Consider the following 24,933-nt stretch of genomic DNA (forward strand, 5'->3'; position numbering starts at 1 on the left):
TACTGAACGTGCATGCTGAGCTGAGCCAAGGACCTGAGGAGCCGGACCCCATGAGGGAGAACGAGCCTCACCACCTGCAGTACGACAGGACACAGTCTGGCCTGCAGCATTCGGTCGGATTATATTATGACTGTTCTTCCCGCGGATGCCACCGCGTCAGCACTAACACACAGCGACCCCGTCCACAACAGGACGGGTCACTGCGCCATGCTGACCGCGGCTCGTACGCTGGCGTCCACTGTCCCAGCCACGGTGTCCATCCACCTCCTTGAGGGCCTTCCTCTTCTTCGCCGCCCTCCACTTTACCACGCACGAGGGCCTTCCTTCCCCAGGGACTGGCCTCTCCTGACCACACGTCCAAAGTCTGCCAGACGAAGTCTGGCCATCCTGGCCTCTAAGGGGCACGCTGCCCGGGCTTCTTCCAGCACAGCTCGGCGTGCCCACAGTAGTCACAAGAGTCTTCTCCAGCACCCTCTCTGATTATACCTCCACATCAAGAAAAGAAAATCCCGCAGACCTGGACCAAGAGGCGGAGACATGAGACACGGAGAAGAGGCTGATGTTTCAGTGGGTTTCGTTTTACTTGGATCCACAAGCGACCCCCATCGAAGTCGCAGCCTGGCAACCTCATGGGGCCCTGCTGCAAAAGACCTCTTTCAAGGGTTAGGAGGCACAGGTGTCTGCCCCCTGAAGGGCTAAGGTGGGCGTGAATCAAGCCGCGGAGCCTCCCACGGTCGCCTCACCTGCACGGGAAGGTGCACCGTGAACGGGGAGTCCGGAGAACGGAGGTAGCCGATCGTGGTGCCGGTGAAGAGCCCTGCATGTGCCGTGCGCTGCAGAAGAACAGGGACGGCTGGGGGACGGGCAGTCCGAGTGCCCCTCAGAAGCAAGGATGGGGAGACTGTCTCACAGACTTTGGACTTGCTGTCCAGAGAAGTCATTCCCCGGAAAAGGAGTTGTGGCGACCAAGAGGAAGGCCTTCCATGAGATGGACTGACACGGTGGCTGCAACAATGGGCTCAAACCTAGTGAGAACCGTGACACCACCGAAAGACCGGGCAGTGCTTGGCTCTGTCGCATGAGTCCACGGTCGCCCTGTGTCAGAACTGACTCGGTGCTACCCGACATCAACAACAGAGGGTAACGAGTCGCCAATTCTGAAACATCAGGAAAGCGTCTGGGATGGTCCAGGGACGACCTGCTACACAGGGGTTCCCTGTGTCTGTGCGACCCTCCAGTGGAGCCAGACCTGCCTGCCAGGGGGTTGGGCTGCCTGGTATCCCCAGGTCCATCCTGCAGGAAGCCCCGCCAGGGAGGCTGCCTCATGTCCTAGTCTGCTTGCAGCTCCCACCGTAAGCGCCTCTGCCATCCTCGGCCCGAGGGGCACAAGAACTCTAAATGCAGGGCAGTGGAACCAGCCCCGTCTGATAGAGCCTGTCAGGACCTCACAGAACCGGAACCAAGGTGCCTGTGTGAGCAGCGCCGTTCCCCGAGGACGCCCGAGAAGCTGCGCTGCATTTCTTCCCCCTGCGAGACAACGTCTGTCTGTCTGGATGCTGGAGCTGGGTCTCATGTAGGGTCTTCAGTCTTTGGCTGCCCACTGCGGTTATTCAAGTCTCTCTGAACTCACTGAGACCCCCATGGGGCAGAGGACAGCCAAGGGCCTTCCAAGATTGACAGGACGTAATCTGCGAAGGATTTAGCACCCAACCCCAGAATGGAACCTCCTCTAGAATGTGCGACGATAGTTCCGAAATGCCACTCCCCTGTGCTCGCTGTGACCTACTGGCTTAAGAGGACAGCAGAAAACAGCGAGGTCAACAGGCCCGGAGGGTGATAAGATGAGAGAGCATTAAGTTTCGTCCTCCGCCCGCCCCAACCAAACCCTTTGTTGTTGGGGCTATTCTGACTCATAGCAACCTCATCGGACAGTCGGATGACCTGATACGGCGTCCCGGGCTATGATCTCCGCGGCTCTGATGCGATCCATAGGGTTTCCAACGGCAAATTCCTCAGAAGTGGGCAGCCTATTCCTTCTTCGTAGCCTGTTCTTAGTCTGGGAGCGCTGCAGAGACCGGGTCCCTGTGGGTGACCCTGCTGGCATGGAAATACCAGTAACATAGTTTCCATCATCACAGAGACACACAGGCCACCACAGGAGGACACCCTGACAGACAAGGACCCTGAACTGCCAAAAGAACAAACACACCTGTCTTGGAAGAAGCACACAGAGTGCTCCTGAGAGGCAAGGGTGGGGAGGCTGCCCTGTGCTGTGGACATGTCATCAGGAGAGACCAGTCCCTGGAGAAGGACATCGTGCTTGGTCAAGTGGAGGGAGGGACAGTGAAAGCGAGGATGGCCCTCGACGAGATGGATGGGCGCAGTGTCGGCTGCGTGGGGCTGGAACACAGGAATAATTGTGAGGATGGCCCAGGACTGGGCAGTGTTCCGTTCTGGTTTATACGGGGTCACTGTGGGCCAGAGCTGGATCGACGACACCAACAACGGTCTTTGTGGGCATAGACTCTTGCTGTTTTCTCCCACCGAGCAGCTGGTGGGCTCCGAGCGCCGGCCTTCCAGTTAACAGCCAAGCACTCTAACCATGGTGCCACCAGGCTGCCCAGGCTTGAGCACACTGTGCCGTTCTTTATGTAATTCCATAGAAAACACAACAGGGAAGGGAAAGAAAAGGCAGGCAGCATATGATAGGTAGGCTTATTGTGTCAACCTGGCCAATAGGAACATGTGGGATTCATCAGGTCACAGTCTGATGGGAGGGCAAAGAGATACATAGCTCTCTCTCTTGCTCTCTGGTGATGTGTCCTCTTGGGGACAATCTGTCTAGTTCTCCGCCTCAACTTGTGAGCTACACTACCTGTGGGACACCCAACCTGTGGATCATGTTGCTAGAGCTTGATGGATCCTGTCATCTTGCATTGCTTGAGTTCGATATCCCATCTGGGCCTGCTTCGCTCAGCTCCTGAGCTGCTTGACTGTTGGTGGCCCACCCTGTAGCTTGCTGCCTGTGGGCAGACTCTGCCTGCATTGCCTGAGTGAAAACTCAGCTGTCCGCTTCCTTGATCTTGGACCCTTATTAACTGTTCCACAGAAGTGAGTTGAGGTCAGCCTTCTGTACTGCTGTGGGGACTGTTCCACTGCTGTTCCATTCCTTCGTGCTGTATAAACCTATCCATACATATAGGATCCTAAGTTCCTCTTGTCCCTCTAGAGAACCCTGCCTAACAGCATCTAATGGATGATTTCAGAGACATACTTTTGGAAGGTGGGATTATTACTTGATGTTTTACCTTCTCTTTAATCACTCAACCCATGCTTATAGGAAGAAACCTTGGTGGGGCAGTGGGGTAAGTACTGGGCCGCCACCCAGAGGGCTGGTGGTTCGAATCCACCAGCTGCTCGGTGGGAGCATTGTACTTTCTCCTATTGGGCCAAGGGCCATGGGCAGGCATGCTTATAAGAGTCGTCGACATCCCTGCTTTGTTCTTGTGAAGATGGAAAATCAAGAGCAGCCTTTCCAGGCAGGCTCAGGAGGAGGACATGATAGGAAGTCCGAGTGGTCACGATCCGAACATTCCCCTCAGCTCTAAGAGGCCACTTACGTAGGACCTTTCCATGGGAATCTACGGGACAGGCCCAAGGGAATGTTTGAGCTGATTTTGTCCCAGAAATACACAAAGTGAGGGGTGGTCTTTGACTTGCTTATGTCCTTTGGTAAGTCTACCTGCCCAGCCCTTTACGGCGGGCCATCTTCTCCCGAAGGAGAGGCCTCTCCGACTTGGCAGCTTGATAGTACCGACTCATGGTGCTTGGAGACAGACAGGAGAAGCAGTGAGCTCCCTCTTCCTCTGAGGGGCAGTCCAATCTGGCTTGATCCCTGCTCCCCTGGAGGGTGAAAGGGAAGGAACTTGGGGTGTTCAAGTCCTTTGTGGTCCAGCAGCCCGAGACCCAGCCTGCCTTCCTGTGCTCTCGGGAGGCTGCACAGCCGGGAACTTCCTGTACATCGCAGAGCTGAGAGTGAACGCCACGCTGGGATTTATGGTCTTTTTTGTGCTTGTCCTGGACCACCTGTCTGTCAGTCTCTCCCTCATACTGTGCTGGCCTTGACACTGGAAGCCGGCTGAGTTGCCAGTATTTCAAACACCAATAGGGCCACCCATGGGGACCAAGTTTCAGTGGATCTTGCGGGCTAAAGCGGACTAGGAATCAAGGCCTAAGGACCTACATATGAGAAAGGCTGCCAGTGGGAGAACACTGTGCGCCACCAAGCCGGGAGCGGAGACCCAGGGCTGGAAGGCTGGCAACACACTGTGGCCACAGCTGTAGACTGCAGCGGAGAGGGGGCAGCATTTCCTTCTGCCGTCCACGGGTCACCAGGCGTCAAAGTTCACTCAGACAGCCAGCAATAGCAGCCATGGTGGCATCAAGAACATGGCCTCACCAGCCCACTTCAACCCTGGGCACCTCAACCACTGCGGGGTGGTGCCCACTCCCTTCGAGGTCATGCTCTTTCTCCTGAGGTCGCCTGCAGGCTTCCGTCTTTACGACCCCCTCCCACACTCAGGGTTGGGGTCTGATGTCCTTCCTGGCTGGATACTGACCAAGGAGTCCTCGTCCTTCCACCCCAAGTCTTTCAATGGCAGATCCACGGAGGAGGGTTGGGGCCATCGATCCCCTGATTTCAACAGGCCTGAAAGGGTTTAACAACGGCCACTGACTTGACTCTTGCCCACCGCCTGGCCTCAGTGGCCCTTCCTGTCACAGCGCGAAGGGGACGAGGGCTGGGACAACAGTGTGGGCACATGGCTGGGAAGAGATGTGCAGGAAAAACCCAGCAGGTCTCCTGGGACCTTGACCTGAGGTGGGTGGGAGTGGTGTGGGAATTGGAGTTCTGGTAACTCACTGGCAAAGAGCTTGGCTGTGTGTGTGTTGTGTACAAATGCACCTGGCAGCTCTACCGTGCAAAGAGACTTAGCAACACAGACTTCCCAAAGATTTCCTCCTAGGAAGCACTAGGGGCAGGTCCACTCTTTCCCAGAGGTTGGACCAGTGGGAATCAACTTCATGGCATGGAATTTTATCAGCGACGAGAGCAACAGACACACTCTCAGTGAGAGGGGAGCTGCTTGGCTGAGGAGGGAAGGCGGGAGAGGGAGGGAGGGAGCGACTGTGAGGACAACAGGCTGAGCATCGCCGGGCGGACTGCTTCTCCGTGCTGCCTGTGCTGCTGCACACACTCAGGGAACTTGAGCGGTCGTTATGGCAACACCACCCCGGCTCCTAAACCGACCAAGATATTGCCAACTCCACGTCCCTGTGAAAAAGCAATATCCTTTCTTAGGATGACAGCCGCTGATGAATGCTGAGGAGGTTCGTGTTTGGGATGAGCTCAGATGGGGAAGTTTCAGTACTGGTCAAACGTGGAAACTGCCCAGACTAAACCCCAGCGTCCCCATGCCCCCCACCACCCTGCCCCCAAACAGCTAACATTTCAGGTACTTCCACGAACCCCAAGCCGTTCATTCTTCTGGTGAAAATTCTATCTCTCCCCACCAGAGTCTTAAATGGTGGGAAGAGCCTTGGATACGTCTAGTCCTCCCCCCGCCCGCCAACGTTGGAAGCCTTTCCTCGGATTCTGGGCGAACGTTTGGGGCTCCCGGAATGTGGCATAGAGGGGGGTTGGTGGCCATTGTTGGTGGGGCGCCAGCAGTCACGATACCCCGTGCAAGGTCCCAGATGCTGATGGGAAGTCCAAGCATGCCTGCAGGTTGCACACCTCAACCAAGTTTCTCTTGAATTCCATGAACCAAAGGACCTTTCCAAATGGAAAAGGAAGATGGACAGCCGTGGAATTCTCAACACAACCAGTGTTCACTCTGCTTTATCTGTGATTATTCTGGAAGGGTTCCTGATCTGGCTCGGGAGTTGGGTTTTAATGCAAATCTGATCCAAGAACTAGTTTTTTTAAAATCTTGGAACTAAATAGAATCAGCAACATTTCCAAAAGACATTGTTTTCTGTGAGGAGGAACACACACCAACAATCTTTAATGAACATCAAGAACATTTGGTTAAAAGCATTAAGCGATTATAATTTCCTATACTATTCATTGCCAACAAGGCAATCCCGACTCCGAGTGACCTTAGAGGACAAAGCAGAACTGCCCCATAGGGTTTCCAAGGTTGTAATCTTTACAATTCAATCTGTTTGCTCGGCAAATAATCCTAGACGCTGGGCATTATGAAGAAGAGTGTGGCATCAGGATGGGAGGAAGGCTTATTAACAACGTGCAGTATGCAGATGACACAGCCTTGCTTGCTGAAGGTGAGGAGGACTCGAAGCATTTGCTGATGAAGATCAAAGACTGCAGCCTTCAGTATGGGCTGCAGCCCATGTTAAGAAAACCCAAATCCTCACGAGTGAACCAATCGGTGACACCATGAGAGGCTAAGAAAAGACAGAACTTGTCAAACATTTCATCTTCCTTGGATTAACCATCAAGGCTCCTGAGAGTAGCAGCCAACGAACCGAAGGCTGCAATTGCACTGGACTGTTACCCAGGAGGGTTTCCTCCGAATCAGGCTGTTCTTAGTCTCGAAGCCCTGCTGAAATGTGTTCCCGTTGGGTGACCATTAACATAGAGCTTTCAGTATCATAGCAACACACGGACAGAAGTCTCTAGAAGCAAGGGTGGTGAGATGGTGTCTTACATGCACTGGGAGATCAGTCCCTGGAGAAGGACACCAAAAAGGGGCAGCAAAAAGGAGCGAGACCTCAGTGAGATGGATGGACGCAATGGATGGACGCAATGGCTGCAGCAATGGACTCAGACATAAGACCTGTTGTGGGGCTGGCACCGGGCATTCTTCTGTTGCCCGTGGCCCAGGATGAGCTGGGATGGACTTGATGGGTTCCAGTCTAACACGGCGAGGATGACACAGGACCAGGCAGTGTTTCGCTCTGTTGTGCACCAGGCTGCGATGAGTTGGAACTGACTTGACAGTATCTGACAACAACCCCACCACCAACAACAATGTGACATCATCTCCTGTCAATGGGTGAAGGGGTGGAGTCTAGCCTGTCAGTCAGGTCACAGCTTGATGACCTCATTTGGAGGCACTAAGGAGACAAATAGCTCACTGGAGGCCAAACACACACACTCCCTGCAAGACATTTCCATTGACAAGACCCATGGGGCTACACTAGAGCCCTGGAGCTGGAGAAGCCACGTGGAGACCCCTGCCAGCACTGAGATGCTTACGCCACCACTGGATCCACAAGACTTTCCACCCATTGGCCTGTGATCTTCCTGCATTCAGCATCATTGCATGTGCTGGATGAGTCTGAAGAGGAATTTACAAACTGGTATCAGACATATGGGCTGATATCAGACTTATGGGCTTGATCTAGATTGGGCTGAGATGTTTTCTTAATATACAATTGTTCTTTGATATAAAGCTCTTTCTTATACACATATGAATGTCCTGGACTTGTTTCTCTAGTCTACCTGGACTCACACAAACAACCTCCATCATCATGGAAATCTACTGCCAGTACTTTTCTCTGTGGCCCGGGGGGTGGGTTCAAACTGCTGGCCTTCTGGTAGGCAGAAGAGCACGTAATCAAGCCACCGGTGCTCCTGAGCCCTCTTCCCTTGAGGAGAGGAGGCTGTGGACAAAGTATAGCATCCTGACACCAGCGTGAGCTGGAGAAGAGTGGATGGGAAGTCTGAGGTTGGACAGTAAGGGGATCTAGGTTGTTTTCAGAAAACGGCTCCTGATGGAGCAACCATGCTCTGACAATGGGAAGCCACACAGGACATGACCCACCTGGACAGGCAGTGGTTTCAGCAAGGGCTACGGGGGTGAGGGGGATGGGAACCGAGGACAGAAAAGCCTGAGTCACCTGGCTGTCGGCCATCACTGTGGACTACAGAGAGCTGAGAACAGGGTTCCCTCTGTGCATTCGGTGGAAGTGAACCCAAGGCTCTGGGCCACACTTCCCACCTATAGTTATCCCAACAATGATGTCACTTCTTTTATTAAAAAAAGAGATGGTCGAGGTGGAATGCCTACCGATTGCCTCCTTGGACAAGAGTCTCCTTTGCATGAGACCAGGAGACCTGGATGGTGCCCGACTCACAGAGTTTTTTCTTGATGTAAGATTGCCCAGATGAATCTTGACCAGAAGGGGAGAAATGATGAAATGGAATGTCTCGTTCTCATGGGCTGTCATGGAGTCTAGATGAACTTCTGAAATTGCTGCCCTGGGGGTAATCCTCAAATGTTAACCCTGCCCACCAAGACTCCTTTAAACAACATAGTTGTTGTTGGGGGGGGGGGGTGCGCCTGAGCTGGCTCTGACCCATAGTGACCCCGGGCACAAGACGTGGAACTGAAGAGACAGAGGCAAACACGCTGCCATGGGGGTTGGTGGACACCAGGGGGCACTCTCCCAGGGACCCCGGGAATTATGGGGCTGCAGGAGGGGGGACCGTGACAGCCCCGCCCCAGATCAGATGGAGAGGGAGCCACCCGGGGGCCATTCCCTGGACACTGAGAGGCCATCTCTGTTCCTTAGGGCTTTACACAGTATTCAATTTCAGCAGCTCTGAGAGACGCAGCCTGCCCTCCTCCCTGCTATCCGCCCCAGGAAAAGGAGGCAAGGTCAGCCTCAAGTGGGGACCCTCCACACGGCTTCTCCTCAGTCATGTCCCTGCAGGGTCCACTCAGGGAACAGAGATGGTCTCTCAAGCAGATGAGAGCTGGGTCCAGGGCTCACGGTTCTGGCCATCCCGCCCTTTCTTGACCACTCTTTAATTTCCGGTTGGGTCACGCCTTCCTGTGGTCGATGCCAGCTGTTCGGGGCACAGGCTGGGCGTAATAGATGGCAAGGCTCTTCACAAAAGCAGGGCTTCCAGAGGACTGAGTCAGGGCTGACACAGGCCAAGTGAGTCCCCAGGGTGGGGGGCAGGGCACAGACGACATCCACCCCCACCAGAAACTCACTGCTGTAGCTGCTGAAAGGTGGTGGTGGGGCGATTTGTCGTGTGTGTGTGTGTGTGTGTGTGTGTGTGTGTGTGTGCTGGCCACGGGTGGACAGGCTGAGCCCTGGCTGCCCACTCCCCTCCCTAGAGAGTTTTCACAAGACTCTTCTTAGGTGCTGTCTGAGCAGGGGCACAAGAACCCCAGTGGCTGGCCTGGACAGGAATCATTTAAGAGCCAGCTCCCTAACCAGTCTGTGCTGAGCTGCCTGCCTCATGCACCCCAGGGGTGCTGGCATAGAGCTGTGCCCCAGGAGGTTCCCAGAAGTGGACAGCCAGGCCTGTCTGCTAAGGAGCCTCTGGGTGCACACAAACATCCCGATTTTGGGGTGAGCAGCTGAGCCCCGCCTGTCTGCACCCCATGCTCGGGCCCCACAGAAACGCACTGTGGCCTGGGTGGGGCCCTTCACACGCTCTGTTCCCCACCCGCCCCTGCTCCTCCACACTCACAGGGCGTCCAGGGAGATGAAACCTACTTCCACTTCACTGCTATCAGCTGATGCTGCCTCACAGCGACCCCACAGGACAGGGCAGAAGTGCAGCATTGTAGCACTATGGCTCATCCTTTATCTGGTGGTTTTGAACAGCTGGCCTTGCGATTAGCAGCCCAACCTGTAACCCACTATGCTGACTGGGCTTCTAAGAGTATCTATGTGCACTCCGTTGGGTCGATGCCGCTCACAGGGACCCCACAGGACAGGGCAGAAGGGCCTGGGGGTGTCTGAGACTGCAGCTCTTTACGGGGGAACCCTGTCTTTCTCCCCACCGGGGCTCCCGCGTTCACTCATCTCCGTGTGTTTGAAACCCGCTCACATGTCAGGAAAGAACATCAGGCAGACTCCACTGTACCTTTCCGCCCTCCTGGGATTACCGCTTGCCCGTGTGTGTTTGGGGCGACGGGGAAGGATCTGCGATTGTGAAGGCAGTGCCCCTCCTCTCTTTCCTTAAAAAAAATCATTTCCTTTCATGAGTCCTTCTCTCCCTTTTGTTTGCAGAACATCACACACACACAAAGAAAAACACACTGTCAACTACTCATCCCAACGGTGAGCCCCGCCCCCTCCCTCCCCATGAAGGTGGTTAGATAAGTCTGGGTACTTTGGAGAAACAAATCCACAACATAAGAGAGTTTTTTATATATATGTTTTAAGTGTGCATCAAAAAAACCCCAAAACATCCCAACCCAGTGTTGCCCAAGCCCACAAGTCTAACATTAACCCATTAACCCATATGTCCAACACCAATCCACAAAGTCCTCCTCCATCTCACAAAACACACGTAATGATGCCGACTGCAGGAGGAAAGCTGAGTCAGCGAGTGTGTAAGCATCTCAGCGCTGGCAGGGGTCTCCACACAGCTGCTCCAGCACCCAGGGCTGCATCTGGGTAGGTCCATGTGGCTTCCCCTTAGGGATGTCTTGCAGGAAGTGAGCCTTGCCAGCTAAAGCAGGGAACTGCTAAGGCAGCTGCACCCTGGTGCGACCACCACAAAGCCAGAGACCCAAGAACTCGAAAGGCGAGGCTTGCTGAGCCATTTATCCCCCCCATCCTTTAATTAATCCCACATGTGTTTTTTCGGCCAGGTTGGTACAATAAACTAACTAATTCAGTGGTTTCTTCTTCTTTCTCCTCCTCTTCCTCCTTCATGTTTTTTATCCACCACCCGCACCCCCCCAACGCATCGCCCACTGCTCCATCAGGGGCCCCCGTACAGAAACAGAGCCATTCCAGCTGCTCCTCCTGGTCCCAACCCCGTCCTGCCAGGCAGAGGCTTCTTTCCATTCAAACGGGGTCCGCATGTGGTCGCCCCAGGGCAGAGTGTCCCAAAGTGGGAGCTCATTCCCCTCCGCCCTTGGGGCCCAAGGGGAAGTGCCGGGTGGTGGTGGTGGGCATCCAGGTGGAGTTGGGGGTCATTGAGTCACAGGAAGGGGGCATGAAACACCATGTGTAGGGGCTCCTTTTTACTGAAAGGGGGGCAGGAGGCCAAGTAAATCGGGGACCCTCTGTGCCAGGGGATAAGGAGGGGGCACCAGAATGTGGATGAGACCCTTGAAATAAGACCAACGACAATCTGCCCTGTAAGCCATCACCCAATTCACGCACAGACAGTTTCCAACAGACAAGAGCAGGGGGCACCCAATCACATGTGGACCCCAACCTACCGTCCCTGCGGAAACCCAGATACCAACCAGCCGATCAACCAACCAACACGCTGTACCCTAACAAGATGATCATATCTCTAACATCAAATAGTACGTCCCAGACAGGAACGGGGGAGCCCTCGATCACATGTGGACCTCAACCTACTGTCCATGTGGAAACCCAGACACCAACCAGCCAACAGGTACGCCGTACCTTAACAACACGGATGCATCTCTGACATCACGTGCCCAGACGGGGCACCACGGGGGTGGTGACATCCTATCTCCCAGGCAGCGCTCCCCCAGCCCCACAAGGAAGCGACTGGTATTGCTATCACCAGTTATCTTCTGGGGGGACAGACGCCAGCCCGCACCAGGGAGCAGGCTCTCCAGGTCTGGCTGGGACTATTTTTAGGACCACAGGTCCTGTCTAGCTCTCCTGCCTGCCCTACTTGGTATCAGAGCAGAGAGCTATTTTTTTTTCCAAACAGCCAAGCCAAGGCGACTGTGCCCAGTCATGGGCCACTGGCAAGGATCTCCGTCCCCAGCGTGGGTCCAGGGCTGAAAGCACTGACTCACAGGGACGTCCAAACTCCCGCCACCCTCCCGATGAATCAGCCCCAGCTCACCTCCCACTCGCCCAGCCCACTCCCTCTCCGGCTGCTGGCTTCCCTGAAGTGTCCCATCAGGATTCTCCCCACGACCCCCACCCGAGATGAGCCCGGGGCAGCCCTGAGGGCCCTTTAGAAGCCACCACCTTGGAGAGTCGAGACGCTGGATGGTGGGAGCATCCCTTTCTGTTTGGGGGTTTCCAACGCTTCAAAGAAGAGGTGTTGGGCTTTCTACTGTGAGCTGGGGGAAGCTTTGTAGAGCGGACCACCAATTTTCCACTCGACACCTTGGACTTCCCGTCCATTGATGTTCTTCCCACACAACCCCACCCAGCCCACTTCCTCCTCAGCCGACCGGCTTCCCCGCCTCCTTCCACCAGAGCCCTTCTGAACTCGGACCTTCTCATCTCAAAGGGCGACTGCTCTCAGGTGTGCGGACCTCCCTTAGAGACCTGCCCGCTGGGTGAGTTCTGTTGTGGGCTGAAAGGATTTCTTCTCTGTCCTAGAAAACACGAATGACGGCCCTTCTTCAGGCGACCTCGTGGTACTGGGATGCTCCGGTCCAGCAGGCCTGTCGCTGCCTGGGGTCCCACGGCCTGGGTCACGCTGTGGCCGTTTCCGAAGTGTACCGTGGATTCTCATTGCACACTGGACTGACAGCGGAAGGGGGTCAGCTCAGCTCCTACACCCACTGGGAAATCCCAACGCCCGGGGGGCCCACTGGGGGGGGGCATGCACTTTCTTATGGGGTCTGGGGCCGAGCCCACAGTGCCTGCGAGGCAGACCTGCACGCATGAGCCCTTTGTGGGAAAGCCTCACCAGCTTCTCCTTCCATTTCCCCTGGAGCTCTCTGAAGATGACCCACATATATGATATGGATGGCAACTATGTACCTCCTGTATGTATGATACATCTATCTCCCTGTATGAATATGAAACAACTATGCACACCATATAGTTGATCCATTTCCCTGTATGAATACGAAACTATGCACATCACATACATGATGCATCTCTCTGTATGTCTATATGGAACAACTATGCACACCATATATGTATGATCCGTCTCTCTGCATGACTATGAAACCACTGTACACATCACATACGTATGATCCGTCTCCCTGTGTGACTGTAACCACCAGCACATCACATAGTGCAGCGTGGTTGCACAGTCCTACAGGGAGATGTATGACCATGTAACATCTCTCTGCAGGACTGTCTAACCACCAGCACATCACATAGGTACAGCCCGCAGGAAAAGCCCACTGTCCCCCTGTTGATGCTGACCCCAGTGGCCCTCTCCAGGGTTTCTGAGGTCGCAAGTCCTCATGGAAGCAGAAGCCTCACCTTCTCCTCGGAGTGAAGGGTGGGCTTGAACCGAGGGTCGTTTGGTTGACAGGCCAGCACTTACCCGGCAGGGCCCCCAGGGCTCCTATGTTGTTGTCAGGGGCCATTGAATCAGGTCCACCCAAAGCCACCTTGTGTACAAAATCTCACCTGGTCCCGTGCCATCCTCACAACTGTTCCCACGTGTGAGCCCGTGGTTGCAGCCACTGTGTCAGTCCATCTCAACAGGGACCTTCCCTCCTTCATGTCCCCTCCATGTCACCAAGCATGATGTCCTCCTCCAAGGACTGGCCTCTCCTGCATCATGTCCAAAGTACGTGAGACGAAGTCTCGCCATCCTGGCCTCCAAGGAGCACTCTGGCTGTGCTCCCTCCAAGACAGATCTGCGTGTCCTGTTGGCAGTCCATGGTACTGTCACCATTCTTTTCCAGCACCCAACTGCCGACCATGCCGAGTGCAGCCCCATGTGTGCCTACAGCCCCGGGCTCCTCATGTGTGTGCATACATAGATCATACACAGATGTGTGTGCGACATGAATCTAGACGTACATACACATATAAACAACAACAAATTCACTGCCATCACGCCAATGTAGACTCAGGGTGACCCTACAGGAGAGGGTAGAACTGCCTCTGCAGCTTCCTGAGACGGACTCTTTACAGGAGCAGAAAGCCGTGCCTTTCTCCTGACACACAATTACAGGCATGTGCGTATACATATGGTCCTGCAGGCTGTCAGGAAAGCAATGGCTGTTAACCATGATGTCAGTGCTTCAAGCCCACTAACCCCTCTGTGGGAGAAAGCTGAGGCTGCTTGGTTCTCATGAGATTGACAGTCTCAGAAATACGGTGTAGGTTCTCTCTGACCCAGGATCAGCTCACTAGAGATTGGTTTTTACATGCATGTGTGCATATATATGTTTGATACACATACATGTAGACAAACATATATGAGGGGTACCCCCAAAAGATGTGTGTGACATGTGGGAGGCAGTGCAATTGGAGTTCGTCCCACCAGGTCAGACTGTTACTCAGGCTTTCTGTTTAGAGGTTCTGAAAAGATAGTGTCACAGTGTGCGGAAAAAAAAGGCCTGAATTGTGGCAGACAGGGGACTGGTTTTGCCACCACGACAATGCACCTGCTCACACAGTCATCTCAGTGCGCCAGTTTTGGGCAAAAAAGCCAGCATGCCTCTCTTGCCCCACACCCCTGACTCACTTGACCTCTCTCTGTGTGACTTCTTTTTGTTTCCGCCGATGAACAGGGACATGAAAGGACAGCAATTTGACAAAGAAGATGTGAAGAAAAAAAAAGAGGAGGTGCTGTCAGTCATCCAAACAGATGAGCTTGAGAAATGTTTTCAAGAATGGAATTGCAGATTTCACAAATGTATTAAGTGTAATGGAGAGGACTTTGAAGGTGATAGGTTTTTTTGTAAAAAAATTTAAATACATAGTTTTGGGGAAAAATCCATTTTGGGGGGTTACCCCCTTGTATATACACATATATACATATGTGTGTGCATATATATAGACCTACATATAAATATAGACCTATAGATCTGTGTACTTGTGAGCTGCAACTGAGTGGGCCCTTGGCCCCAGGTGGGCCCCTGTTCAGTGCTCTCAAACTTGTGACCCCTGTGTTTTCCACAGCGGAGGTTCAGTGGGAGATCTCTAGGTCTTGCTTCCTAGTCTTAGTCTGGAAGCACCGCTGAACCTGAGTAGCACCCCAGCACACCGGAGCCTCCCCTGATAGACAGGAGGCAGAAGTCACCGCTGGGTCTCCTGTGTGGGAGGTAAGACCTCACAGGGGGTCACCTGTGTCCCCACATCCCCCTCCAGCCCCATGCTGAACCAGAGTTTCTCCCAACAAAGCCGAGCTGCACAAGCCCCTGAGACAACTGGGACACCTGTCTACTGCCTGTGTTCAAGAGCCTGGACCTGGACCCAGCCCAGCCTCAGCATCAAATGGCCCCAGGCCTGTTCACTCTGGGATGACTGTCTGTTCCCATGGACAGGATCAATCCAGGACTTCCCCGGAAACAGCGATGCACTCATCAGCCAGCCTTGCCACCCCCAGAGCTCCCAGTGCCGCCAGCTGGTTTCCAGCCTGCCCTGCATCAGCTATTATTAGAACAGAGAGTCCTATTAATTTGCCTGGCTGGGTCGAGCCACCTTTCCACACTCAGCTACTGGCCCTGATCTTGGCACAATTCATACAGTAAAGACTGGGAAGGGGTGGGGACTCACCAGGGGATGCTGTTGGCAGCATCCCCAGCATGCTCAGCATCCCCAAACATCTTCAGTATCCCCAGTATCTTCAGCATCCTCAGTGTTCCCACCATCCTCAATGTCCCAGCATGCTTGGTATCCCCAGTACCTCAGTATTCTCAGTATCCCCAGCATCATTCAGTATTCTCAGTATCCCCGGCATCCTCAGCATCCCCAGTGTCCCCAGGATCATTCAGTATCCTCGGAATCCCCAGCATCCTCAGTATCCCCACCCTCCTCAGCATCCCAATATCCCGAGGATCATTCAGTATCCTCGGAATCCCCAGCATCATCAGCATCCCCAGGATCATTCAGTATCCTCGGAATCCCCAGCATCATCAGCATCCCCAGGATCATTCAGTATCCTCAGAATCCCCAGCATCCTCCCTGTCCCTCTTCTCAGTATCCCCAGCATCCTCAGTATCTCCAGCATCGACAAGCACTCTCATGACCCTCAGCATCTGCAGCATTGTCAACATCCTGCCACCTTCATGCCAAGCCCTGCGGTCAGCTCTGAGAAGATGGAGTGAGAAGCTGTCATCTGACAGCCATCTGTCTCCTGCCCCTGGCAATGTCGCAGTTGTTACCAAGGACAGCGGGACCGCCAGCTGATCTGACCCTAGGAGCCAGCTTTGGTATTCCCTCCAAATGGCCTTCAGGATCTTCCCTGAGCACATCCCTGCACACACAGGCTTTCCGGCCAGGCAGTCCAGGGCTCAGCTTACACAGTGAGGTAGTTCAAGTCAGCATCAGACCACCTTTGAATGCCACCTCTCTGCTTCAGACGCTGCAGAGTGGAATGCTTTGATCCAGCAATAAAGGATGCTGGTGGTGAGCTCAAAAGAGACATGTAACACTTTTACCATTTACGTTGAAAAACCACAGAGAAGTGTTTTTCTCTCACTGCAGAAGGTCTCTATTTCAGTCAGATGAGAGTTTAGGAACAGGTGAACAGGCCAGGCATCCAGGCCAATAGTTCCAACACAAAACAGATCCTATAAGTGATGCATACGCCCATGTCATGGGGGAACGGCCACAGTGCGACCGACATCGTGCACGAGATGCTGACGATGAGGACCACGTGAGCAGTTGGGCAAACGCCTCGTTATGTGGCCGACTGTCTCTCATTGTGTGACGCAGCTCGCCTTTCTACGTTGTGCACGGAAGTGTGTAAGCAGGCATCTTCCTTATATAACAGATGAGGCCCAGGCAATGGTTTGATTTCCCTGAAGACATGGAAACAAAACCAGTCTAGGGCATCCTCAATTCAGAAGGGTAAACGGGCGGTTACCCTGTGAGGAAAACCGGCCCCTTCTTACTTCATAAACTTGAACCCCAACACCGAACGCACTATCGATCCATGCTGACCACAGCAAGGCGAGAGGCCGGAGTAGGACTGCCCCGTGCATTTCTAAGGCCTCTTTATCGGAGCAGAAAGCGCTGTCTCTCTCCACAGAGCCCCTGGTCATCGTGAGCTGCTGACCTTGGAACCACCCCACTGCCAGGACTCCTCGCTGAAGACAAAGAGAGACCCCCACAAACAGAAGAACGTGCGTGTAAAGGCACGTGGCATTCTTTCTTAACCAGTGATTGGTTTGGGAACAGTATGGATTCTTTTTTGCAATCCCTAATCTTGATTGTCTTCCCAAAGCACATGACCTATGACTGTGGGGGTCATTGGGTAGCTGCTTGCTGAAAGCAAAGAGGACTTGAAGCGCTTACTGAAGAGGTTCACAGACTACACACAGCCTTCAGGATGGGTTAAGTGTCAGCACAAAGAAAAAATCCCTCACTACGGGGCCAATAGGCAAAACCATAGTCAGCAAAGAAGAGGTCGAAGCCGCCAAGGATTTCATTGTACGTGTACTTGGATTTGCCACCGAGACCCATGGAAGCAGCAGCCCAGGGGTCCGACGACGCATGACATTGAGCAAACCTTTCCCGAGGGACGTCTTTAGAATGCTAGCGAAAAGCAGAGATGGTCCCTCAAGCACTAGGGTGCACCTGACTCGAGCCAGGGTGTTTTCAATGACCTTCTGGGCATGTGCTTGTCAGATGGACTGTGATCCGCATGGTCAGCAGTTCGAAGCCACCAACCACTCCACGGGAGAAAGATGGAGCTTTCTCCACCCGTGAAGAGTTAAGAGTCTTGGAAATTAACCACAGGGCATTCGCCGTGGGTTGGCATCAACTCGATAGCAGTGACTGGTTTTGGGTTTTTATATGCATGGAAAAGCTGGGTAATAGGTAATGCAGACAGAAGAGATGCTGATGGCTTTGGATCATGCTGTTGGCGAAGAATCTTGGATAGACTGTGGGCTGCCAGAAGAATGACCAGACACGTCTTGGAAGCAGTGCAGCCAAATGCTCCTTGGAAGTGACAATGGCAAGACCTCATGTCAAGTGCTTTGGACATGTGGTCTGGAGAGAGCAGGGGCTGAAGAAGGCCATCATGCTGGACAAAGAGGCTGGTCCTTGGCGAGCCAGATGGACACAGTGGCTGCAACCATGGGCTCAACTCGAAGAACATGTGTGAGGTCGGCACAGGACCGGGTAGTGTTTAGCAATGTTGTACACCAGGCCCCTGTCATTGGGACCAGGCACCCACCACTGAGCAGCAACAACCATCTGGTAACTACAGTGTGAACAGTGGGTAGTCTATCAGCAGTGAGTCTGTACTCAATCCTAGGACATGATCATGTTTTGGGGACCTGAAGCTACGTGACCACAATCCCATCCTTTCACACACAGAACCCCCAAACATCAGCCCCCGTTCCTTGTCTCAAGTGCACAAAGGTGTTTGGAATTCTCAATGTAGAGCTTAAATGAGTCTCTTTGGGAGACGGGTGTGTTCAAATCCGCATGGAACTCTCAACTCAATGGGACCTGGGCTTTAAGAAATGGCCCAGTCCTCCCCCCGTCATCCAGGTCATTATATACCACAGAATCTGGAGAGGATAACACAACACAATGTGCTGTGTGTGTGTGTGAGGAGGGGGGGCGTGGGCGGGAGGGGCATGGAGTGCAATTAAGATGTAATTAAATTAATAAACTGACATGTAAGATAGCGATTTTCAATAATGAGCCCTGGCGAACTTGGGAAGTGCATGTTCAGTCTTTTCACGTTGATTCTAAAGATTCTGAAGAACGGGACGGCCGTACCTTGTTCTGAACACCACGCAGTTGTGTTCTCGAGCAGTGTGTGTGTGTGTGTGTGTGTGTGTGTGTGTGTGTGTGTGTGTTCATGCAGCTGGTGAGTCCCATCCAGTGAGGTCTGCAGACATTGTTCAGTCGGCCCATTCATGCTCCTCACGATGGGAAGCAGCTCACCGGGCCTTGCCAGGGTGCCGATGGAGCACTGCTGGGTCCTTGTGTCAGAGCGGGAGGTAAGCTTGGGTAGAAGCATGCGGTTCTTATTCAGCGTCTTTTAGTGCAGGGGAGCCCTGGTGGCCCAGAGATTAAGTGCTTGGCTGCTCGTGGAAAGGTGGGTGGTTCCAACCCTCAAGGATTCACAGCCTTGGAAACCTGGGGGTCTTTCCCTGGGCACCACAGGGCTGCAGTCGGCCCGAATTGATTAGATGCGGTGGGGGAGAGAAGAGCCCCTGGCTGCTAAGCAGACCCTCGGTGGTGCAGCCTCACCAGCCGCTCCGGGGAGGGGACTGGGCAGTCTGCTTCTGCACAGAGGTGCAGCCTCTGGCACCCCCTCAACTTGGTGGGTTTGGTTTTGGCACCCCCTGGGGGCTGTTACACTCTGCAGGGTCACTGCGAGGGGCCTGCACTCAGTGGCAAGGGGCACCAGGGCAAGAAAGAGCCAGAAGCCTTTTCAGATTCAAATGCTCTTCGAAGGTGACGGTAAAGAAGACTTGCTGCTCAATCCTTTCACCCAAAACCAAACCCACCAAGTTGAGCCCGATGCATGGCGGCCCTGCAGGACAGGGAGGCCCCCCCCCAACCCCCCATGGGTTTCCGAGATGGCAGCTCTTTCCTGGAGTAGACGGTCGCACCTTTCTCCCTCAGAGTGGCCCATGGTTTCAAACTGCCGGCTCTGCAGTGAGCAGCCCCACCCGAAACCCACTGCGCCCCCAGGGGTCCTGAATCCTTTCCAAGTGAGGACACACTCGCCCAACGCTGAAGGGTAAGTGGGAATGTGATGTCCCTCCCATCCTCAATCCAACGCAGAGACAGTCTGTTCTTCTGTGCCCATTATCCCATTTCCATGACCCTGGCTCCCAGACGTCTCCCAGTCTCCCCAGTCTTCAAATCATCGCTGGCCATTGGACACACACACACACACACACACACACACACACACACACACACACACACAGACCCAGCCTATTTTAAGAGACAAATCTGGCCATGGAAGCAGAACTCTTCATACATAGCATTTCAGGTGAAAGTGCAAAGCGCGAAATCACTCAGAAATGCTCTTTCAGAAGCCTAGGAGGACTTGCCCCCATCTGCTTCAGCATCTGATCTGGCTGCGCCTTTCAGGGCGAAAGCCCTGTCCAGGGGGACCTAGGGATCCCTCCCAAATCTACAAGGTCACACTGCTCTTCCTCAGAGTCCCAGAGACATCCTCCTTGGAGAGAAAGAACAAAAGGCACATGGTCCTGGTGAAGCATCTGATCAGCCAGGTTTGACACAACGCTGGTAGAACCAGAAAGCCCAGCCCACTGCCGGCCAGTTGGCTCCCACTGGCTGAGGCCCTGCTGGACAGAGCAGAACCACACGGCTGGGTCTCAGCGGCTGCACACTCAGGGGAGCTGACCGCCTCTGGGTCTGATGGTTCCAGCTGGCGACCGTGTGGTTTACAGAGCAGTGCTTACCCCATGTGATCACCAGGGATCCTTATCAAGCAAGCACCCCGGTCATTTTTTTTTTTTTTTGCGGTAACTTCTTCAAGCATCATTTATTTGATCAGTTCTGGCTGAAAATACCAGCTGTCACTCTCTTCTGCCCCCATGGCTTCCACTGAAGCACAGGCTCCGTACATCCCGGCCAGCTTGTCCCTGGCGCGACGGACGCCTCGGACACGCTGTCCCACTTACACATGGTCTCCTGGAGATGTGACATCCCTCCCACCCTCAATCCAATGTTGATTCAGGGGCCCTAGGCCCTCGGAGAGTTATCTGGGCCCTCTGCTGGCCACCAGTAGGGACTCGCTCTGCCTTCTGGCACACGCTGTGCACGGAGACCCAGGATGACAGCGGCAGAGGCAGGGACAGGGAACAGGACTCAAAGGTTCTGGACAACACCCCTGTGGAAAGCTCAGAGGGGTCCCTTGGGGCCTGCTACCAAATAACACGTTTTCCGGGAGCTAAGAGATGCCCCCGCCCCATAAAACCACAACCTTATTACAGAATGGTTACTGTCGATTCAGGGACAGCTCCCCCCCCCCCCCCCCCCCCCCCCCCCGAGTTGTACAAGGTCACGGGCTTAAAGCATGGGAATAGGCAGCCAGGATGACTGGGTCCACAGCCCAGAAGAGACAGATCTGGGAAGATTCATTCATTCACTCTCCACCCTCAAGTCCTGGGGGGGGGGTAGTTCACTCCAGCTCAGCCTCACAGCGCCCCCACCCCCACCAGTTCCACAGTTAGAATGAAACTGTTGGCATTACCCAGGTGCCCTGGTGGCACGGTAGGTTAAGAGCTGGGAAACAGACTGCAGCCACAAGGAACTTGGCGGGACAAGACGCACAGCCTTGGAAACCCGCGGGGACAGTTCTCCGCCACCCCATGTGAGTCAGGTCTGACAGGGCGGCGGTGGGTACCGACAGTGTGAAATAAAACACAAAGGATTTAATTCAATACCGGGGGCTGGCGGCAGGCAGGGACAAACTCTACAAACACAAACTCATAGCAACCCTACATGGACTGGGTAGAACTGCTCTCTGTGGGATTACAGTGGGAGTAGAAAGCCTCCGACTAGCAGTTTCGAACGACTGACCTTGTAGTTAGCAGCCAAAAGCGGAACCCACTAGCCACAGGGAACACATGGTCTGAAGTAGACCAAGACCTTGAACCACACCTCAGAGCAGGGAGGGGGAGGTGCCTGCGGAGAGGGGCAACATTCCCCCAGGACGTCTGGTCTAGTCGCTGAGGGAAGCGCTCCCTTCCCACCTAGTCTTTGCCCTTTCCACTCGATTCAGCTCAGAAGGAGGAGCGGGGCGCTAGTCTGGCCCTCCGCAGGGCATCCTTTCTGGGTACGGCCCTAGAAACCTGCGCACGCCTGTTTGTGGTGCGCACGTCTGTGCACTGCGCGTAGGGGTGATACGCGGATCCCAGGTACACAAAGTTCCCACCCCCACGTAGATTACTCAGATGGAGATGGGGGTGAGCCGGCAAAGGGGGGCGACGGAGAGGGCCTGAGGCCCGCCAGCATGACGCGGATGCCACTTGAGGGGCTTCCCGTGGGCGGAGGGGAGAGAGAATGGAGGAGGGACCCAAAGAGAAGATTCAGGCCAAAGCGGGAGCAAGGGGTCAGAGTGGGACCGCTTATCAGAAAGACCGGCCCAGGGACTGGGGAGCAGGGTAGGGAAGATCTTAGGGGCGGAAGCGGGGACACTAAGGCCATTTCTGGGTGGGAGGCGTGTTGACAAGGAACAGTAGTCTCCAGCGAGCAGACCTGGCAGGAGGGAGAGCCCGGAGAGGGGAGGGCGGGTACCCACACGCTGCACCCATGGTCCTTCCCGGACCCCAGACCCCATTGGGTAGTGCACTCTGATGCCCCTCTGGCTTGCGCCCCAGCTGCCTGCGGGAAGGAAAGGAGACCCCCGGGGCTCCTGTCACCATTACATCCGGCTGCCCCTCAGCCCGCTACACCTAGCGCCCCCTGAACCTCCGCCAGCGGGGGGCTGGAAATGAGACCTGGGGGACGCTGCGCTCAGCAGTCCCCTCCTTCTGCACCCTGCGCCCTCCGTGCCCGCCCCCTCCCCAAGTCGCCATTGGCTGAGAAGGAGAACCCGTTGTTGCGGGACTGCGCTCAGCTGTCCATGCTCCTTCGAGTCCCCGGCTCCGGGTGGGCCCGGAAGAAGACGGGGACGAGGGTGTCCCCGCGCCCGCTTCTCCTTGGCTACCCGTCGTCGGCCTGTGCCTCGCATCCTCTGTGCCCCCGGAGGCCTGCGGGCCAAGAAGGAAACTGGGGTGGGGGTCCCAGGGCCCTCAGTGCTCATTTGTGCCTGCGCCCTCTTGCTCCCGACCCCCGACAACCCACGAGGCAGCCTCCGGGGTCCTGCTCTCGTCCATTCCCGGCCCCCACGCCCCTTACCTGGCCCTTGACCAGGCTGGCGGCGAACTGGCGCATGACGGCCTCCACCGTGTAGGCGCTGGACCAGCCGCGCGGCGTGAGCAGCTCCATGCAGATGGCGCCGCCGTCCAGCACGTAGCCGTTCTCCAGGCGCGGGCTGAGCACCCGCATGAAGGGCGGCGAGAAGGGGAAGTTGTCGGGGAAGGTGAGATTGAGCAGGATGAACTCCGTGTTGGTCTCCTTCATGTCCTGCCACAGCACAGAGTCCTTGTCCACCTGGTGCAACTTCACGTTCCAGTCGAACAGGCTCTCGTCCACCAGCTCCACCGAGATGAAGCGGTCGCTCAGGCGCGCGATGTCCTGCAGCTCCTTCATGAGCCGCCGGCTGCGCACCTGCGTGCAGTGCAGCTGTCGCGCCGCGGGCACCAGGCTGCCGCCCGCCGCCACCGCCGCCGCCGGGCCCGGCCCCGCCCTGGCGCCCGCCGCCCGATCGCCGCCCGCTGCGCCCGCCGCGCCCGGGGCCGCCCGCTCGCGCGGGGCCAGCTCGGCCGCGCGTCGGCCCTTGCCGGGCCCCGGGCTGGCGTCGCCGGCCCCGGCGGGGTGCGGCGCGGGCGCCTTGTGGCCGCCGCTCTTGGCGCCGCCCTTGCCGCGCAGCGACGCGCTCTGCGGGCCGCCGCCGCCGCCGCGGTGGTTGTGGTGGTGCTTGGGGTCCTCGGTGTCGCGGTTGTGCAGGCGGATGAGCCCGATCTTGCGGAGCAGCGTGGCCATTTTAGGCTCCGGCCCGGCCCCCGGCGGGCAGCGCGCTCAGCCCGCGGGCATAGGACGCGCCGCGCGGGCGCCGGCGGAGCTCGGGCTCGGGCGCGCGGGGGACGCGGCGCACAGCCCGCTGGCCGGCCGGCCGGCCCTTTGTGCGCGGCGCCCGCGGGTCGCGGTCCCAGCGGCGCGCAGCCGCCTGCAGAGCGGAGCCGAGCCCGGAAAGGCGAGGTGGCTGCCGGCTGGCTCGTGCGTGCCCGCCGGGCCGTGCGCGCCGGCGGCTACCGCGGGGTCCCGGCCGCTGGCGCTGGCGTCGCCGCCGCTGCGGCTGCTGACATTGCAGAGGCGCTGCTCCGTCTGAGGCGCGCGCGGCGGCGGCGGGGGCGGCACCGGCGGCGGGGGGTCGGGGCGGAGCCGCCGGCTGCCTGCGCGCCCCGCCCGCCCCCCGCCCCCCGGCGCCCGGCTCCCGCGGCGACGCGCGCGGCCGCTGGGGGGAGACAGCGCGCGGCCACCAGCTACCGGCCGCGGTCCCCGGGTCACCGTGCGCTCACCCCGACCCCAGGCAGACCACCCCGCTCCGGCCCGTTAGACCCTGCGGAGGACGCGAGCGCTGGGAAAGGTGGAAAGGCACCCTGGGCTGATTCCCCGGGTCAGGCGTCCCCGCGTCCTTGCCCGCGGTCTGGGGCCGGTGGGGATGGGGTGGGAGAGAAGTCACTTCCCCGAGGTCTGATGCAAAGGTGGGAAGCCGGGCCAGAGAGGGGCAGGGGCGGGAGGGGGAAAAGGTGGGCTGCTTCGCGTCCCGCTTAGTAAAGGACTGGCGCACCCGTCGCCCGCCTCGCCGGGGACCCTGTGCTCCCGAGTGGGGTCCCAGCGGGAGGGGACCAGAGAGAGCTGCGTCCGAAAGGTAGCGGAGAAAGGCAGTCCCACTGTGTCCACGGTTGGCACTATCCCCGGGGTCTCTGAGGGCCCAGGGAGCGCTGGAGAAATGGAAGGGGGAGGTCAACCAGGGCTTCCCGCCCCTCCCCCGTCTTCCTTTAACCCCTTGAAACTCTCAAGTTTGCCTGGTGAGGTTTCTAGCAGAGTTGGTGGGGGCCCTAGAAGCTGGCAGGCACCAGGAGGTGCTGAAAGCGCTTGAATGTTTGCTGGAGTCGCCCAGCAAGCACTCTCCGGGCTGTGGCCTGCTGCAGTGCGCAGCGGGGCAGGGGTTGGGGCGGGGTGGGGGAAGGGGCGCAGGAATTCAGGAAAGGGACCCTGAGCCCAGGATGGGGAGGAATCAGAAATTCATTGCTTGCTGCAGTCTGGCCTTCCATCTGGACTGGGGGAAGGCCTAGCCCATCCGGAGGACTCATTTATTCTCCATAGTCCACACAGCGACTTAGGATGCAATACCAGTGGCCCTCCCCAAATTCCAAACTGCGAACAAAGGGAATGCTCTCCTTGCAAAGCGACTCCCTGTGACCCTTGAAGACACGTGCAGGACTAGCCTGTTAAAGGTGG

The 24,933-nt window shown here is 56.2% G+C and overlaps 1 protein-coding gene across 1 annotated transcript in view; it reads right to left on the reverse strand.

Moving 5' to 3' along the window:
- Positions 1-23,451, reverse strand: part of UBE2QL1 (ubiquitin conjugating enzyme E2 QL1) — a 34,957-nt gene extending 11,506 nt beyond the window's left edge. The window contains exon 1 of the mRNA XM_075542976.1: positions 22,705-23,451. Within this exon, the coding sequence (XP_075399091.1) occupies positions 22,705-23,451 (747 nt within the window). The remainder of the gene's footprint in view (positions 1-22,704) is intronic.
- Between the last annotated feature and the right edge of the window lie 1,482 nt (positions 23,452-24,933).

The sequence above is a fragment of the Tenrec ecaudatus genome, chromosome 2, assembly GCF_050624435.1.
Source record: "Tenrec ecaudatus isolate mTenEca1 chromosome 2, mTenEca1.hap1, whole genome shotgun sequence".
In the NCBI taxonomy this organism is placed as follows: Eukaryota; Metazoa; Chordata; class Mammalia; order Afrosoricida; family Tenrecidae; genus Tenrec; species Tenrec ecaudatus.